At 42.3% G+C, this 17479-nt stretch overlaps 1 protein-coding gene across 2 annotated transcripts in view; it reads left to right on the forward strand.

Moving 5' to 3' along the window:
* Positions 1–17479, forward strand: part of Cdk15 (cyclin dependent kinase 15) — a 99422-nt gene that overhangs the window by 28571 nt on the left and 53372 nt on the right. For both annotated transcript variants that reach the window (XM_027396989.2, XM_027396990.2), the window contains exons 7-8: positions 4049–4172; positions 5953–6073. In XM_027396989.2, coding sequence (XP_027252790.1) covers positions 4049–4172; positions 5953–6073 — 245 coding nt within the window. The remainder of the gene's footprint in view (positions 1–4048; positions 4173–5952; positions 6074–17479) is intronic.

Raw genomic sequence — 17479 nt, forward strand, 5'->3', positions numbered from 1 at the left:
TTATATTTTAGCCTGCTGAGTGAGAGCATTATGGGATGTTTAGACTATGTGAGTCTAAAAGTCAAAAAGGAGATTTGGAGGCTGGGGAGATGATTTAGTAGGTAAAGTACTTGCCGAAGAGGCATGAGGCTCTCAGTCCGGATCCCCAGCAGCCACTTAAAAGCCAGGGATGGTGGTGTGCATCTGTAACCCCAGTGCTGGGGAACTGGAGACAAGTGAGTCCCTGGGGCTCGATGGCCAGCCAGTCTAGCCAAAGCAACGGTGTTCAGATTCAGTGAGAGGCTTTGTCTCAAAAGACAAAGTGGAGGGACTGGTGGGGTGGCTCAGTGGGTAAAAACACTTGGCACACAAGCTGAGGACCTGAGTTTGATCCCGACACCCACTGTGGAGGAGAGAACAGACTCTTGAGGGTTTCATCCTAAAAGACACAGGTGCACACACATACGCTTGCACATGCACTCACACAGATACACATGCTGTGTAGAAAATCCTTTCATATGCTATGGAGAGTTGTCACTGTGTTTCATTTAATAAACAAACTGCCTGACCAATAGCAGAACAGGATAAAGTTAGGCAGAAAAGCCAAACTGGGAATGATGAGATGAAGAATGGCAAAGTCAGAGGAGTCACCAGTCAGATAGAGTCACCAGTCAGATAGAGAATGAGTTATGCATATATAACAGAGGTAAAGGGCACAAGCCTTGGGGCAGTACATGATAAATAGAAATGGGTTTAGTTGTAAGAGAATAATAAGCCTGAGCTATTGACTGAGCATTTATAATTAATATAAGGCTTAGTGTGGTTATTGTGAAGTGACTGCTGGGACACAGAGAAACTCTGCCTACACACACACACACACACACAAACACACACACACACACAAACACACCATGCATACATGTATAATCATAATAAAGAAAAATAATAAACTAGAGAGAAAGACACCTGGTGTCAATATCCTCTGGCCTCCACATGCACATTCACACACAGGTGAGCACACCCAAGTACTCACATGTACACACATGCTTTTCACATACCACACACACACACACACACACACACACACATTTGTAAAAAGAGACATTTGATTTGGAGGTAAAGATTTTTAAATGATCCTAATATAGTTGTTGACTGTGGCCATAATAGAGATAAGATGGTCAATGGAGAGTAGTGATAAAAATGGCCAGTGGAGAGTAGTGACAAAGATGCTGAGAGAAGGCCAAGAACAGAGCCCTGAGGCCATTCATCATTAGAAGCGGCATCTATAAACAAACAGCCAGCGAGATTGGTGGATGGAAACAATTAGGTCAGAGAGTGCTTCAGAAAGGAAGGTATGGTCAACATTGCCAACTGCTGCAATGGTAAGGAATGAGGGCTGTCCATTGGATTCCATAGCGAGAGGCATTGTGACTACAACAGAAAACATGAATGGAAAAATATGCATATGCCTTTTTAAAGGGATATGAGCTTGCATTTCAGAGGACAAACAGTTCCATAGGATCCAGCCGGTGACCATGGAAGCTAATGGCTGAAGATGACTGGAGAATCAGATATTGAGAGCTGAGAAGCTTGGCTAGAATTATTCTCTGACACGCACATGGTGAGGAACAGGTTATCCAGAAACCCATGTCTTCAGTGAATGTAGGCCGAGAGTCCAGTGGATGGCAACAAATAGAGGGACAGAGGGAGATGAGGGGGGTATAAAAATGTAAGGGACACACACAATTCAAGTTGGAGAAGGGACAGTTCTGAAGTGGGGTCATGGAAGCGATGATCACAGCTGAATCCTTCCTTTTAGCAATGAAGGTTACAAGGAAGCCGGAGAAAGCTAGTGTCCGTTCAAGAATGTTGTAACGGACAAGAAGCGCGTGTGTGCGTGTGTGTGTGTGTGTGTGTGTGTGTGTGTGTGTGTGTGTGTGTGTATGGTGTTTGCACTTGCACATGTGTGTGCATGTGTAGAGGACAGAGGTTGATGGCAAATGTCTCCTTCAGTTGCGCTCTATCTTAGTCACTGTGAGGAGACACCACAACCAAGACAACACTTAAAAAAGAAAGCATTTAACAGGGTCTGGCTTACAGTTTCAGAGGTTTAGATCGCTATCATCACAGTGGGAGCATGGTGGCATTCAGGCAGACATAGTGCTGGAGAAGTAGCTGAGAATATCCTAATGCACAAGCAGAGAGATGTGCCTGGAATGGGCTTTTGAAACCTCAAAGCCTACCCCTGGTAACACACTTCTTCCAACAAGGCCACACCTCCTAATCCTTTTAATCGGTTCAAATTGTGCCACTCCCTATGACTGAGTATTCAAATATATGAGCCTATAGGGGCCATTCTTTTCTTTTCTTTTCTTTTCTTTTCTTTTCTTTCTGAGATAGGGTCTCTCAGTGAGGCTTTTTGAGATCGGGCTTCTCACTGAACCTGGAGCTCATGATTTGACTAGACTAGCTTGCCAGTGAACTCCAGGCTTCCTCCTGTTTTTGTCCGCCCAGCACTGACATTATAGGTGTGTGCTGCCTCACCCCAGCCTTCACATGGGTTTGGGTGCTCTGGACTCCGGTCCTCATGCTTGCACAGTAAGCATTTTGCTGACTTAGCCATCTCCCTAACACCTTGTTTCTGATTCCTGACAGAACAAGCCTCAAGGATAGATACTTCAGGAGTAGGAGGATCTTGGCCTTCCTGCTCAGACTTGGTTGATGCCACTGTAATCTATCTTGATGCCTTTTCTTTTGTTTTCTGCTCTGTTCCTTGTCCTTTTTTCTAAAGATAGTGTCTTACTACGTAGCTCAGGTTACCCTCAAACTTCCAAACATGTTATCTTCTTGTCTCAACCTCTCAAGTGCTAAGATTCCAGTTCTGGCTTTGAGAGACGTCTGGCCCAATAACACTAACTTAATGGGATTACTTCATTGCCCACACACTCTGGGGTATGGGAAGCTGCTCTGGAAGGAGTAGCCCAAGATCTAGCTTGACATTAATTTCCAAAGCACCCTCAGATTTGGCTCTATTATAACTGTTGAAAGAAGAACCTGGCTTGAGGTGGTGGTGGAAGAGTGAGTGGGTGGTGAGGTTTGGTAAGGTTAGAGTTTTAAGATGCTGTGAAATACCATATTTAAATGCCCTTGGGCTTTTCCACCTACGATCCTGAGGAGGAAGAGAGAAGAGGGGCTGGGCAGCAAGAAGTGTCTAATTAGTGCACAATGTCTACATTCTGTCTACATTCAGGCATTCTGCTGACCCACTAAGAATCTCTGTCTCTCCCTCAGCTAGCCTGCTGTCTTCCCTTTTAACACACACTAGATAATTCCCTTGTTTTCACTTTGAATTTAGGGTTTTAAAATAAGTTATGAAGACAATAATTCCTTTATTTCTTTTTCTCAGACTTAAAAAATAAACAAAAAATCGTGTGTGTGTGTGTGTGTGTGTGTGTGTGTGTGTGTGTGTGTGTGTGTGTGTGTAGAAGGCCAACTTCATGGAGTTCATCCTCAGGGTATTGAATGTCGGATTCCAGGCTAACACAGAAAGTGCCTCTACCTACTGAGCCATCTTACCACTCCCCTTTATTTCTTAATAGCATCTGAAATATATTTCCCAGTTGGCTCTACTGATATCAATCGATTTAAAAGAGTTCATATCAGAGCCTGGAAAAACACAGCAAGTATAACTCTAAACTATTATTTCCAGGTCAACTTTGACCTGACATGCCACATTCATCTGTGGGTCAAAATTATATCTTTCATATCTAAACCAATTGCAAATGCTCCTAAGGAGACCTCAAGGCTTCACTTAGGTTTTAAAAGAAGGGCAATTCCTTCAGTATCAAAGGAACAAGATGTCAGGAAAAGCCAGAATCCCTTTGTTTGGGATGTAGTCTACTTGATTCCCTTGACCTTTTCCCCTCTTTCTGAATGATTCTAAAAATCTTTCTTTCATCTCTCAAGAGACACTTTCACTCTATTCTTTTAGAGGAATGTTTTTGATTTAGAGACGAAATCAACACACAGTGGTTCAAGTGTCCTTAGGTATGGTGTTCATTTCTTCCAGCTTTTCATGTTTCAACTTCTGCGAGGCCTGGCATACATCCACCATCAGCATGTTCTTCACAGGGACCTGAAACCTCAGAACTTGCTCATCAGTCACCTGGGAGAGCTCAAATTGGCTGACTTTGGTGAGTTGCCTCTCAGGTCTGCTTCTGGCCTATGCACAATGAGTCTTTTGTATGTGTTTGTTTGAAGCATTGACTAGGCTTGGCCTTTGAAAACTAGAGCCTAAGATCACGATGCTGTGTGTGGATGTCAAACTGACATACGGGAAATGGGAGGCAAGAGGGAGGGAGAGTGTGGACGTTTCTTAGAATTCCATCAAGACATCTAGCCAGAAGCCTAAAATAGGCCTTCATATTGTCCCACTGTCACTTTTGAGGTAGTGACGTCTGTAGAGAAGACTGTACTTAGGAGATGTCCCTATATCTAAGTGGATAATGACAACTGTGTCAGAATAGATCAAGGCTATCCTAGGATGGAAGAATAGAGAAGCTGACCCTAGAATGCAGCGTGGACTCTGACATAAATAGAAATTATACTTGGTTCTGCAACCTTAAATGTCAACATCACCTTGACTATGTTCCTAGCAAAGGAAATAGACTTCACCTATAACTGTATCTTTCCCTTTTTAGCAAAACATACACACATATGTAATTGTATGTGATTTTAGATTTTATTCTCCTTTACTAGAAAGTAGTTGAGAGTTTTTGCTTATCAATATATTCCTAGTGTGTACTAAATGTTCAGTGAAATTTTTTTGAGACAGGGTTTCTCCATGTAGCCCTGGTTGACCTAGAACCCACTGTGTAGACAGGCTGGCCTTGAACTGGCAGCAATCCTCCTAGCTGTCTCTCCCAAGGGCAGGAATTACAAGTATTCATTACCACACTGGGATGACACACTGGTTCTAATATTTTATTGTTGTTTGGTTTGATCTTTTTATTCTCTGTTTTAGATAGTGGAGATTGAACCTAGGGCCTTGTGCATGCTGGGAAATTACTCTACCACTGGGCTACCTCCCGAGCTCTGACACACTGGTTCTTGTGAGATAAGAAGCCAATTTTCTTTGTTAGAGGATGTCAAATGGCATCAAATTGCTTTGTGGTGATGGCTCTCATCCCAATATTTGTGCATTTAGCAGATAGCCATTCACCAACTCTCTACAATACAACCCCTCTTGTTAAGGTTTTTCTCAACTGTGGGTGCAGCTGTTCTGTAAGATGGGCTACTGACTCACGATAGTACTCTTGTTTTATAGAGGAGCACTTGAGAGGAAATGACCTCAGAGTCTACCACATTAACTAATTTGGACCAACAATCTTTTTCTACTACACTGGTAGGGAGGTCCTACAGAAATGTAAAAGAGATATATTCATCTTGAACCAAGTTATTTTATTGCTGCTGTAGAGACCCACAGTACAGTGGTAGGGTGTTCTAGAAACAATCTTTACTCACCAGAGCAGTCAGAGTTGTCATGGTAGCCCACCATCTTTATCCAGTCTTCATCTGTCATGTGGCTCCACCATCCTTCAGACATTGCCCAGTGGCATACTTCGGTGTAGTTGTCACTACAAGCTCAGAGGGAAGCTGAAGCTACAACCCATCCACTAAGGGCATGACCTGGAAGTTCAACATCACCTCTATTCATACCAAGTAAGCAAGAATTCAGTCACTTGACCACACTTGGCTGCCTGGTCTAGTTACAGCGCAGGTCAAATTAAGAGATCTTCTTGGTGCAATATACGCAAACCTCAAGATAGCTGAGTGCTTCTGATGAGAGCATCCACAGTGGCATGTTATCCTTAATGTTGTTTACTCTGCCATTTGCTTTCCCCCATACAGTGTGTCACCATGCCTCCCCAAAAGACCCAGGGTAATGAGTGCTATCTTATCCTCTTTGGACAGGTCTTGCTCGAGCCAAGTCCATTCCCAGCCAGACGTACTCTTCAGAAGTGGTGACACTGTGGTACCGGCCACCTGACGCCTTGCTGGGAGCCACTGAGTACTCCTCTGAGCTAGACATATGGTAAGAACTAATGCCAACAAAACAAAGATACCCATGATGATTGCCTTACCATCTGTGTTCAGTTATGACAATTACTCTAACAAGGATAATCGTTATTTGTGTATTAAAACATTGAAACATGAGGTGCTTTGTAGTACCTGTCTCACTTGACAGGTAAGAAGACAGGCAAGCAGTCAGATAGACAGATACACACATAATAAAATTAATATTAAAACAAGGGTAATACACTCTCCCTATCACAGGATGAATGGGACCAATTCAAGCCTGAGAACTGGAGGCTTAAGGATTACTAGGATACAGTGGTGAGTGGGCACTCTCAGATATTTGTCATCTTAGAGCAGGAATGACTCATTATGTGGGTCTTATATTTTACTTATGAATTGGGGGATTGGTGTGTGGAGATCGGAGGACAACATTGTAAGTCAGTTCTCTTTCACTATGTGGGTTCTGAGGAATCAAACTGGAGTTGTCAGGCTTAGGAACAGGCTCCTTTATCCACGAGCCCTCTGCAAAGTCCTCTCCGCCCCGGCTGTTTTGCTCTTACTGCTAGAGCTATCCCGGTGGTGTGGGGACCACAGTTACACATGTGATGACTTCACAGGCCTAGCCAGCTTCTCAACAGTAATAAAATGTATGGACCTTTTTCAAGGCCTTAGAAAATAGGCTTTATATAAACATGGGCTCTATTTTTTAAAATCAGTAATAGTGGTTTTTCTTCAAAATGCTATTTTTAATGTCCAGCTGTTATTTGATTTGAATGTGACAAGATAACATTTTTATTTTTATTCTGGTAACAGAAAATTTTTAAAAATTCTTAAATATAATTACTTCCTTTCCCCCTTCCTTTTTCTCATTCCAACATCTTTCATGTCTTTCTCCTCACTCACAAATGCATGGACTTTTATCCTTTAATATATGTAAGAACATGCAGATAGATGATAGATAGATAGATAGATAGATAGATAGATAGATAGATAGATAGATAGATCCCAAGTATATAAGCACTATCTTCTGAGTCTATTTAGTGTTACTTGTGTGTATATGATTTCAGGGCTGACCACTTGGTACCGGATAACCAATTAGGGAGCTAATCCCAGGGGAAGACTAATTTTCTAGTTCTCGGCATACCTTGGTTGCCTGTAGTTCATTGTAGTTCTTTGTCTAGGAGTGGGGCCCTATGAGATTTGCCCCTTCCATGTTAGCATTCTGTTGGTGTTATTCTAGGTCAGGTCTTGTTTAGGCAGCCATATTATTGAAGTGTCATGAGGTGTAGCTTCCCTGTCATTTCTAGGAGGCAGTCTCATAGCAGAATTCCTGGTTCTCTAGCTCTTACAGTCTTTCTGCTCCCTCTTTCTCCATGTGTCCTGAGCTTTAGGTGTAGGAGTTGTGTTGTAGGTGTATCCACTGAGGCTAGGTGCCCTGACCAGATATTCTCTGCATGTTTACAGTTGTGGTTGCTGTAATGGTTTCTGTCTTTTGCAAAGAGAACCTCCTTTGATGAGGGGTGAGAGCTATGATTATTTATGAATATAAGGATAAGTGTTTGGAATGCAGTTAAGAATTATGCTGGTTTAATGAAATAAGGATGTAAGCTCTCCTCTAAGACCCATGACCTCACTAGCATTGGTAGTTGCCTAGGTTTCCAGTGCCGGGCATGATTTCCCTCCTGTTCAGCAGGTCTTAAGTCCAATTAGAGAGCTGTTGGTTACTGCTAAGAAATGCATGCTGTTACTGCACTCTTAGGGATAGCTTGTCCTGCTGGTCATTGCTATGGCCACCAGCATCACAGCCGGGGAGGACTGCGGGTTACTTCCTTCCCTTGGAAGCTTATACAGCACCTTCTGGAACTAGGAAAGCTAATCCACAGAGAGGAGGCTTTCAGCTCCGGTTCAGATCCTCTGGGTCCTGTATCTGAACAATAATAGATTTTATTTTAATTAAGCAGATAATTTTTAATCAGGGTTAAACTTTCAGATTTCTCAAAGAATTAGGGAATGATGACATCTCCCCTCCCACAGTGCAACCAGTTATGGGCTCCCGATACTGGGCCATTTCTAGAGCTGTCACCTGCTACTCAGCTACTCTGGGGCTGTCAGCCTACACTGCTCTGCAGGCTCAGCTTCAAAGGCCTTCAGCAGGCTCAGGTACGCTCTGCTCTTAATGATGCCTCCTGCTTGTGCTTCACAGGTGGAGTGGAGCTTCTACCCATCAATTTTAAACTTTATTACAGAATATTTAAAACAAATATATATATATATATATATATATGTAATTTATATAGTTAGATCAGTGATTCTCAATTGGAGCAATTTTACCCCCCAGGGGACATTTGGTAATGTCTGGAGACATCTTTGTTGTCACAGCTGGTGGTAGGGTAGGGATGCTGCTTAACATCCTGTATTGCAAAAGACAGCTCCCATGGAAAATATTTATCCAGCACTAAATGTCAGTGTCATCACACCTAGAACACTGGGCCAGCTTAAGAAATGTAACACACAGCCCCAGTAGCCCATGCAAGGGCTACAGCACAGTCGACACTGCTCTGCTGTTGTGTGTGCCTTCCTGCCAGCCTGCCCGCCACCAAAGGGGCTTCTGCCTGAGCTTTATCTTAGTTTGCAGTCCTTACCACCTTTCCCCTTTAGAAAAATAGTTTCCCATTTTGTTTGTAATCTTTTTTTTTGGTAGGGTGTGTGTGTGTGTGTGTGTGTGTGTGTGTGTGTGTGTGTGTGTGTGTGCGTGTGTTCAAGGCTGGGTTTCTCTGTGGCTTTGGAGGCTGTCCTGGAACTCGCTCCTGTAGATCAGGCTGGTCTTGAACTCACAGAGATCCGCCTGCCTCTGCCTCCCAAGTGCTGGGACTAAAGGTGTGTGCCACCACCACCCGGCTTGTTTGTATTCTTAACAATTCTTTTAACTATCTTATTTTTGCCTACTTTTGATCTTCTAAAAATAATTTTTAAAAATTGCATTTATTCATTTGGGGTAGGAGATGAGTACAGCAGCTCAAATATGAGGTCAGAGGACAACTTGTAGGAGTTGGTTCTCTCCTTCTACCGTCTGGGTCCTCCACACCGAATACAGGTTATCACCAGGTTAGTCATCTTGCCAGACTTACCTTTGAGCTTTGTAAAAAATAGTATTATATTGGATTCAGTCTTCTGTGGCTTGTTTTCTCTCCTGATATAATGATTTCTAAGGCTCATCCATTTCCTGTTAATCATCATCTCAGATGTTTCATTAGGGTTTTGCTTCTGTTATACTTTTGTGTTGTTGTTATTGTTGTTTTTCTTATGGTGATGAGCTGTAATCCAGCTCCGAGGCTCACATGTGCCAGGTAAGGGATCTACCCCTCAGTTATATCTATTGCCTTGTTTATGCTAATTTGAGCAGAAGTAGTGTTTGTATTTAAGGGTTGTATTTAAGGTTGTCTTTTGATTATTTTTGTTTCTTGAGACAAGGTTTCATGTAGCTGAGGATGGCCTTGAACTTCTGATCCTCTTGCCTTCACCCCCACCAACACCACCCTCAAGTGCTGTAAATACAGGGGTGCACAACTATACTCTAATTTTTCTAGAATACTTGTGCATATTTGTTCTGTCCCAAAGAATACATGGATTTTCTACTTCACAGATGGTGTCGATTGTTTGCCAGAGGAGTTATGACAGTCAGTATGCCAGCACTGTATCACAGCATCTTGCAGGCTTCTGACCCAACTTCATGTCACTGTGTAGAACTCTTCATTCACCAGTCAAGTCTGTAAAGGAGAATCGTGTTGCCATCTAAATGTTTATTCCCACCTAAATTTTTACTCCCTAATACTGTTAAGGTTGGACCTTTTTTTTTTTTTCTGGATTATTTGTTATTCATGTTTTTCCCTGACATTTGTTCACTTCTTGTTGGTTTCTCTGTCTTCCTCTATCTGTGTCTTGATTGGTTGATAAGAATATTCATCACATATGCTGGATAGTAATAGGTAGTTTATCAATTATGTGTATTACAAGTGGCTTCTCCCAATACAGGATTTTAGTCTTCCTATCTTGATGTCATCTTTTTTTAACAAATTTCTTTTAAGAAAATCTAAATTACATTGTAATTGATTGGTTTGTTTAGTATGTGTGCTTGCACGTGTAAACACTCATGCCATAGTGAGTATGTAGGGCTCAGCAAACAACTTGTGGGAGTTGCTTTCCCCTTCCACTGTGTGTGTTCCAAGGACCCACACGGGTTTAGGTTGGTAGGCTTGGCAGCAAGTACCTTTACTCACTGAGCCATCTTGCCAGCCCTTGAACAAAGTTCTTAATTTTAACATTGATGATTTTATTAATATTTTCTTCATGCCTTCCCCCTCTTTAGTTCTTGTTTTAAAAAGTCTTTTCCTAACATCAGGATGATATGTTATAATAAATCCTTTTAAAAGTTTGTTTTTAGTTTCTTCTTAAGTTTTGGGGATTTATTGCATTCTAACTATGTATATACACTTGATTCGGTGTATACATAAAGAATCAAGGTACCTGAGGAGGCCACAGGAGGACGTCAGATCCCCTGGAACTGGCATTATGGGCAGTTGTGAGCTACCTAACAAAGGTGCTAAGAATTGAACCCTGTTTCTCTGTAAGAGAAGAATACTCTTTCACCTATTGAGCCATCTCTTTAGACTCTCTTTCACATTTGATTAATTAATTGATTAGTTTGATTAATTGTTTTGGCAGGGCCTTTTGGGGGGGGGGGTTGAGACAGGGTTTCTCTGTGTAGCTTTGGAGTCTGGCACTCGCTCTGTAGACCAGGCTGACCTCGAATTCACAGAGATCTGCCTGCCTCTGCCTCCAGAGGGCTGGGATTAAAGGCGTGCACCAAGGCCTGCTATGTAACCTTGATCAACCTCCCAGTTTGCTCTCTGAGATCTGACATTACAAGTGTGAGCTACCATGTCTGGCCTCTACTTCCTATACTGACTTTAATCCATGTTAACCAGTAGTCTAATTCCAGTTTCTTATGCTACGTGCCATGCCAAATTTCTTTATTAAATGTGACATTTTATTAATTCTTTGAGAATTTCATATGTGTATACAGTATATTTTAATCATGTACAATCCCTAACTCTCCCCCTACCACCACTCAGATCCTTACTCCTGTACTCTGTTTTTGACTAACTCACCACGTCCTGTTTATGCTGCCCATATACTCATGGGTGTGGTACTGTCCACTGGAGTAAGGTCACCCTTAAAGAAAACTGACTTTCCCTTCCCTGGCATCCATAAACTGTCACTAGGTCCTCAGCTAGGGTCAGAGGTTTATGAGCCCTGCTCTCTCTGTGCCAATAAGTTACTGGCTTGACCTTGTACAAGTCCTGTGAACATGTCAAATCTCTTCTATATCAAGTTTCCATAAATGCCTGGTCTGTATCTAAGCTCTCTATTCTATCACACTGAGGTCAATTTATTCACTCTTGTATTAACTTCCGCAGCTTTATAATAATAATTGATAGTCCATAGGACAAGTCTCACCCTTCAAGAATCTCTTAAGAGGCCAGGGAGATGGCTTAGTGGGTAAGTGCTTGCTACACTAACATGAGAATGTGAGTTTAGATCCCCAGAACCCATGTAAAAACAAACAAAACAAAACAAAGCAAAGCAAAACAAAACAAAACAAAACAAAACAAAACAAAACAAAGGCCTGGCATGATAGCAGGTCTATAACCTCAGTGTTGAGGAGGCTGAGACAGGAGGGTCCTGGGGACTTGCTGGCCAGCTAGGCTAGCTGAATCAGAGAACTTCAGGTTCTGTGAGGCCCTGTCTTAAAAAATAAGTTGATGAACAATCAAGGAAGACACTAGATACTGACTCCTGGCTCTATGCATCTCCCCCTCCACCACCCTCTGGCAACACACACCTTATACACATGAATACCATACATACGCGAATGTTTTGACTCATTCCTTTCTGATTATTTTATGTCATTTTAGACTCAGTGTTTCCAGTTACATAAAAATTCCTAGTGGGGTTTTCATTAGAATTGCGTGGAATATATAGAATATTATGATAATAATTGTGCTCTTTATTTTATAGATTTTATATGTATGTATGTATGTATCTGTATGTATAGAGAGAAAAAGTAAGAGAGGCAGAGACAAAGATAAAGATAGAGAGTGTGTCTCATGTATTGACCTAGGCCAGGCTGGTCTCAAACTCTGTGTGTAGCTGAGGACAACCCAGAACTCCAGATCTTTCTGCTTCAACCTCTTTGTAAGTGTGCACCATCGTGCTTGACTTGCAAGCTTTGAACATGGCCTGTCTTTCCATTTTCTTAAACATAGCTTTCTGTTTAAGGCCTTACATATCTAAAGCAAAAGTCCTTGTATCTCCTTTATTGTTGATTGTTTCTCTTGGTCCTTGCATATGTTATATTCTCCCAAGCATGTTTTATTGACAGTTAAATGTTAACTTTCCCGGACTTATATTTGTGATACTTTTGTGTGTGTGAGTGGCAAGGAAACATTATTTAAAGCGAAACAACAGAAAAGAAAAGAACAGAATACAGTGCAAGAGACTGCAAGTGAATGCAGACTCTCAAAGGTCATCTGTGGACGTTTTTGAGGCCTTAAATGAGGTAGGTTCCCTTGGAGAGAGTTTGCATGAAAATGCTAGAGATGCATACATATATACTTTTTAATTAAAACTATACCTTGTACAGTTTATACATTAGACAACATTATAATTTTGTGATTTTGCATAGTTTTAAATGGAGAAAAATGGCAAAATTTTCAAGTTACAACCCCCCTCTCCAATCCCAAAGGCTACAGAAGTGGCTCTCTAGTTAAGAGCACTGGCTGCTCTTCCAGAGGACCTGGGTTTGATTCCCAGCACCCACATGGTAGCTAACAACTGTCTATAACTCCAGTGCCAGGGAATCCAAAGCCCTCTCTGGCCTCCGCAGGTACTAGGCATGCACATGTAGACAAAACACCCACAAACATACATACATGCATAAATACATGCATACATACATGACAGGGTTTCCTGGTGTGGCCATGGCTGTCCTGGAACTTATTATATAGACCAGGCTGGCCTCAAACTCACAAAGATCCACCTTCCTTTGCTTCCTGATTGCTGGGATTAAAGATGTGTGCCACCACCACCAGGCTCTTTGAAACAACTTTTTTAAATCACATTTTTCTCAGTGAGCTACTACAACAAATATATTCAGAGACATCATGTCTTTGAATTCCTCTTGTACCACAGGCAATGAAACTGAGTGGAAGCCTGGTTTTCACAATCACTGCCTCAAAGGAATAACACATGCTGGATCCTCCTGGAATGCAACCTGGAAATGTTTTTCTTTTAGACGTTTGTTAGGGTGGGAAATGCAACTCAATTGGCAGAGAACTTGCTTAGCATGGACAGAGCCTAACTTCAATCCCCAGCACGGCATTGGGTGTGGTGGTACATCCCTGTAAACTCAGCACTAGGGAGGGGGAAAGATGGAGGAGCTAGTGTTCAAGGTTATCTCCAGCCACTCGGTGAGTCTGAGGCCCGTCTGGGTGCTAGAAAACAATCCTCAGTCCTCAGAAACAGACATCTTTCCAGCTCTCCAAAACAGTGTTTGTTTGTTTTTTATTTTTTTAAATTGACTTTAACGTACTTATTTGCTTGCTTATTAATATATCTTACCTAAGTGTTGGTCTTCCATCTAGATCTTGAATTCTTTATATCACTCTCTACTAAAAGGAACTACAGCTCTTGGAGGAATTATCTGATTTTAAGGTGGGAGCAAGGGAGTCTAAAAGGGACTTGGAACATCTTGTTGGGCAAAAATATTTTCTTACAAAATGACACAAAATAAATGGAGACATGTCAAAAGGACATGGGAAGCCGTCTGGAGATGCTTCCTCTGGTCAAATCTGGGACACTTTTAGCATCAAAGTAAATTATGAGAGAAATTAATTATAGCCTAGTGAGTTAAGAGACCATACTGGAGACAGCTGGCTAGCTAGCCAGAGGGCTGGGAAGAGAAATCCCACCCACCCCACCCCCACAGTAGAATGCCAACTAATGACAGAAGAAACAAGCAAAAACAAAACAAACAAACAAAAAAAACCTGATATACTTGGCAAATCACTATTTTGCAACCAATACAGTATCACTCAGTTGGAAGAAGATTCACTGGTGCTTAAAAGGGGAATGTCTGCTGAGGAAGGAGACATTTATATGCCACAAAGCATAGCCCCACAGATTGCATATCAATTACAGAGAGAAAGCAGTAACTTTATGGCAGAGAAACTTGGCAGACCACACCTTAACAGCAGCAATTAAAGGGACTATAATGAATAATGGAAAGACTGACATGGGTTTCCTACTAAGATATACTAAGAACACAATGTCATTTATGAGTTATTCCTGGAAAAGCAAAGTCTATCCACCTCCTACCATAAGCAAGTATCAGATAATCCCAATTCAAGAAACAATCTACTAAAGCAATTGGTCTGTAATCTTTGGAAAAATCAAAGTTTTGTTTCAATTATTTTTCTTGTGAAGGTGCTGGCACTCAAACCCTGCACACGCCTTATACATACATGGTAGGCAAGCAGTCTACCAGTACTGCATACTCAGATCTGGAATCAGAGTCTTAGAAAGCCAAGACAATGAGAGAACTATTCCAGATTAAAGAGACAGCTCATCTACAAGCAGTCCGTGGCCCTAGATTGGATCTTGGGAGAAACTGAGTAAAACAGAATACTATCCAGCCAGTGAGATGTCTCAGTAGGCAAAGGCACTTGCCATATAAGCCTGATATCCAGCAGCCACATAAAGGGGAGAGGAGAGAACCAACTCCACAGAGTCGTTCTCTGACCTCCACACGTGCTCCATGGCACACATGCCCACACTAAAGATAAATATTAAATTATAAATTAAAATCACCCCACTTGTTGCCCAGTAAAACTAAAAAGGTAAAACATAAATAGGACGGCAGGTGTCACCCCTGAGTTTACTGCCTGTTCACTTTCAAGTCATTGCTAAAAACTGGGGGTTTACACTATGATCCACTTTCCTCTCGTTTTCCTTTTCTGGGTGATAAGCGAAGGAGTGGGCGGAAAGGAAGAGAAGTGGGGGATTCTATTCTGCTAGGGGCTGGATGCTGCCCCCAGCATTGGACTGAGTGCCTTTGTTGGGAGCAGATGACAGTCATCCAATGCTGTAAGGACACAATCAGCAGCTCTTTTGGGAGCACTGGTGGCCACACTGTCAGTAGAGGGTCTAGGGCAAAAGCACTGGGCTCTGATGGATAATAGGTTTCTGTACCCTGACATTAGGTTTCTCTACCGATACAGTACGCCAGATGATGCTGAACTGAAAAAAATAGAACAGGTTTATTTGAGCAAAGCAGCTCTTGAGTGGGTCCTCTAGTCCCATAGATCAAGGCCGGAGAAGCCACACTCAGGAACTATAAAGCAAGGTTGTTGGTGAGGGGTGATGATGTGTCTGCCACAAGCTGGATTTATGCCCAAGTGTGGTGAAAAGCTGAATGCTTTAAGCGGGGACTTGGGCTGCTGGCAACTTCAGGGGAGGAGCTGCTGTGGCCCACAATGCACAACTGGGCTTTTTGGTGCCTTCCCTTTGTTCAGAGATTCTAAGTGGGTGGGGATGGGATAGACAGGAATGGTCTTCTCAGACCTGCAGGAGCTGCAGAAGCCAGCTGGAGGTTCAAACAAAACAGTGGATTGTGACAAACTTTCTCAGTCAGTGTTCTCTAGTGTCCCAACACTTTCTCCTGCTTGTCTTTCTCCACGTAACCCTTTCAGAACTTAAAAGGTCCTTGTCGGTCCTCGTTAGGGACTTAGGGAGAAAAGATGTTTAGAATCATTACAGACTTTATTCTGTGATTCTTTTTTGCTTGTTTGCTTTTGAGGGCAAAGCTATATTAAAATGTACATAACATAAAACAGAGTGTTTAACCATTTTACATAACAACTCATTAGGTACATTTGTATCGTGTGACCATCATCTCTGTCCATCTCTAAAACCTTTCATTATCCCATATTGAAACTGTACTCACTAAACAGTAAATTCCCACTAACTTTCCCATCAGCCCCTGGGAACCACTGTTTCATTTTCTGCATGAAGGTCCCAGGCCCTCACCCAGCCCCCTGCTTTGGCAACCATAATAGGCTGCAGAAAAGACCCAGCAAAATGCAGGCCCCTGACTCAGCCGGATGTGCTGTGTCCCCAACCTTGACTAACCTTGCTCTAATTATAGAAACACACACACACACACACACACACACACACACACACACCATAAGGTAAAGAACTTGTCAGAGCCCAGGCTAGCAGGCTCTGGATGTTCTTTACTGATAAGTATGGAATATAGTAACCACAGCAACCACCATTAAATGTGGCAATTTTCCAGGTGCTGTAGTTAACCAATCAGCTTAGATCATGTTCCCCCAGCCCGGTGGTGCACCAATCCTGAGGCTGTTCCTATGCAATTTGCAGGCCACCAGACACCCCCCTCTTGCTCTACCCCCAATAAATGCCCTACCCCACTGTGGCTCAAGGTCTTTCCTGCTCCACTGCTGTGGAGGGCTAGGACAGGAGACCTCATAATTTAAAAGACTCTTTGCTTTTGCATCAGATCTGGTCTCTTGGTGGTTTGGGGGTTCAGAGTCTGGGCACAATATTGCACATCTGTGAATTTAGCTGTTAAAAGTACTTCATGTAACTGGTGCTGGAATCATAGAATACTTGCCCTTCCATGTCTGCCTTCTTTCATTTAGCATAATGTTTTCGGGGTTTATCCTAGTCTACCAACCACACAAAGGTTTTTATTAAGATTTACTTTTATGTGTGTGTGACATATGTGCACACCCATGGAAGCCAGAAGAGGATTTTGGATCCCCTGGAGCTGGAGTTATTAGTGGTAATGAGTTGCCCCATGTGGGTGCTGGGAATAGAACTCTGGTCCTGTAAGAGCAGGCAGTGCTCTAAACACTGAGGCGTCTCTCCAGCTCCTAGCACCCTGAGTTTTAAGGATGGCTTGATTTTGAATCACAAGGTCCTCTCTTTGGTGCAGACTTCTGCTGGCTTTCCAATTATAGAAAGCCGTCCCTGCCTTGTTCTCCACTACCGGGTTTCCTGCAGCAAACTTTCAAATATAAAATGTGGCCCAAGGAAAGTAACTGGAAATGTCGTGTGATTGCCGTATATCATGTCACTCTGAATTAACTTCAACAGTAAAAAATGAAATATGGATTCATTTCTCCCAACAGAATTTTTATATGCTATGCTCCTTGCATCTCTGAAAAGCTAAAAACTCCTTGAGATGGTTTTCTACCCCAGGGGATTGCCTAAGGAATTTGAGGAATCTCTCTCTCTTCTGGAAGAATTTGTTCATGCTTAGAATAGAGAGAGAAAA

Source organism: Cricetulus griseus, chromosome 2 (genome assembly GCF_003668045.3).
Source record: "Cricetulus griseus strain 17A/GY chromosome 2, alternate assembly CriGri-PICRH-1.0, whole genome shotgun sequence".
Taxonomy (NCBI): domain Eukaryota; kingdom Metazoa; phylum Chordata; class Mammalia; order Rodentia; family Cricetidae; genus Cricetulus; species Cricetulus griseus.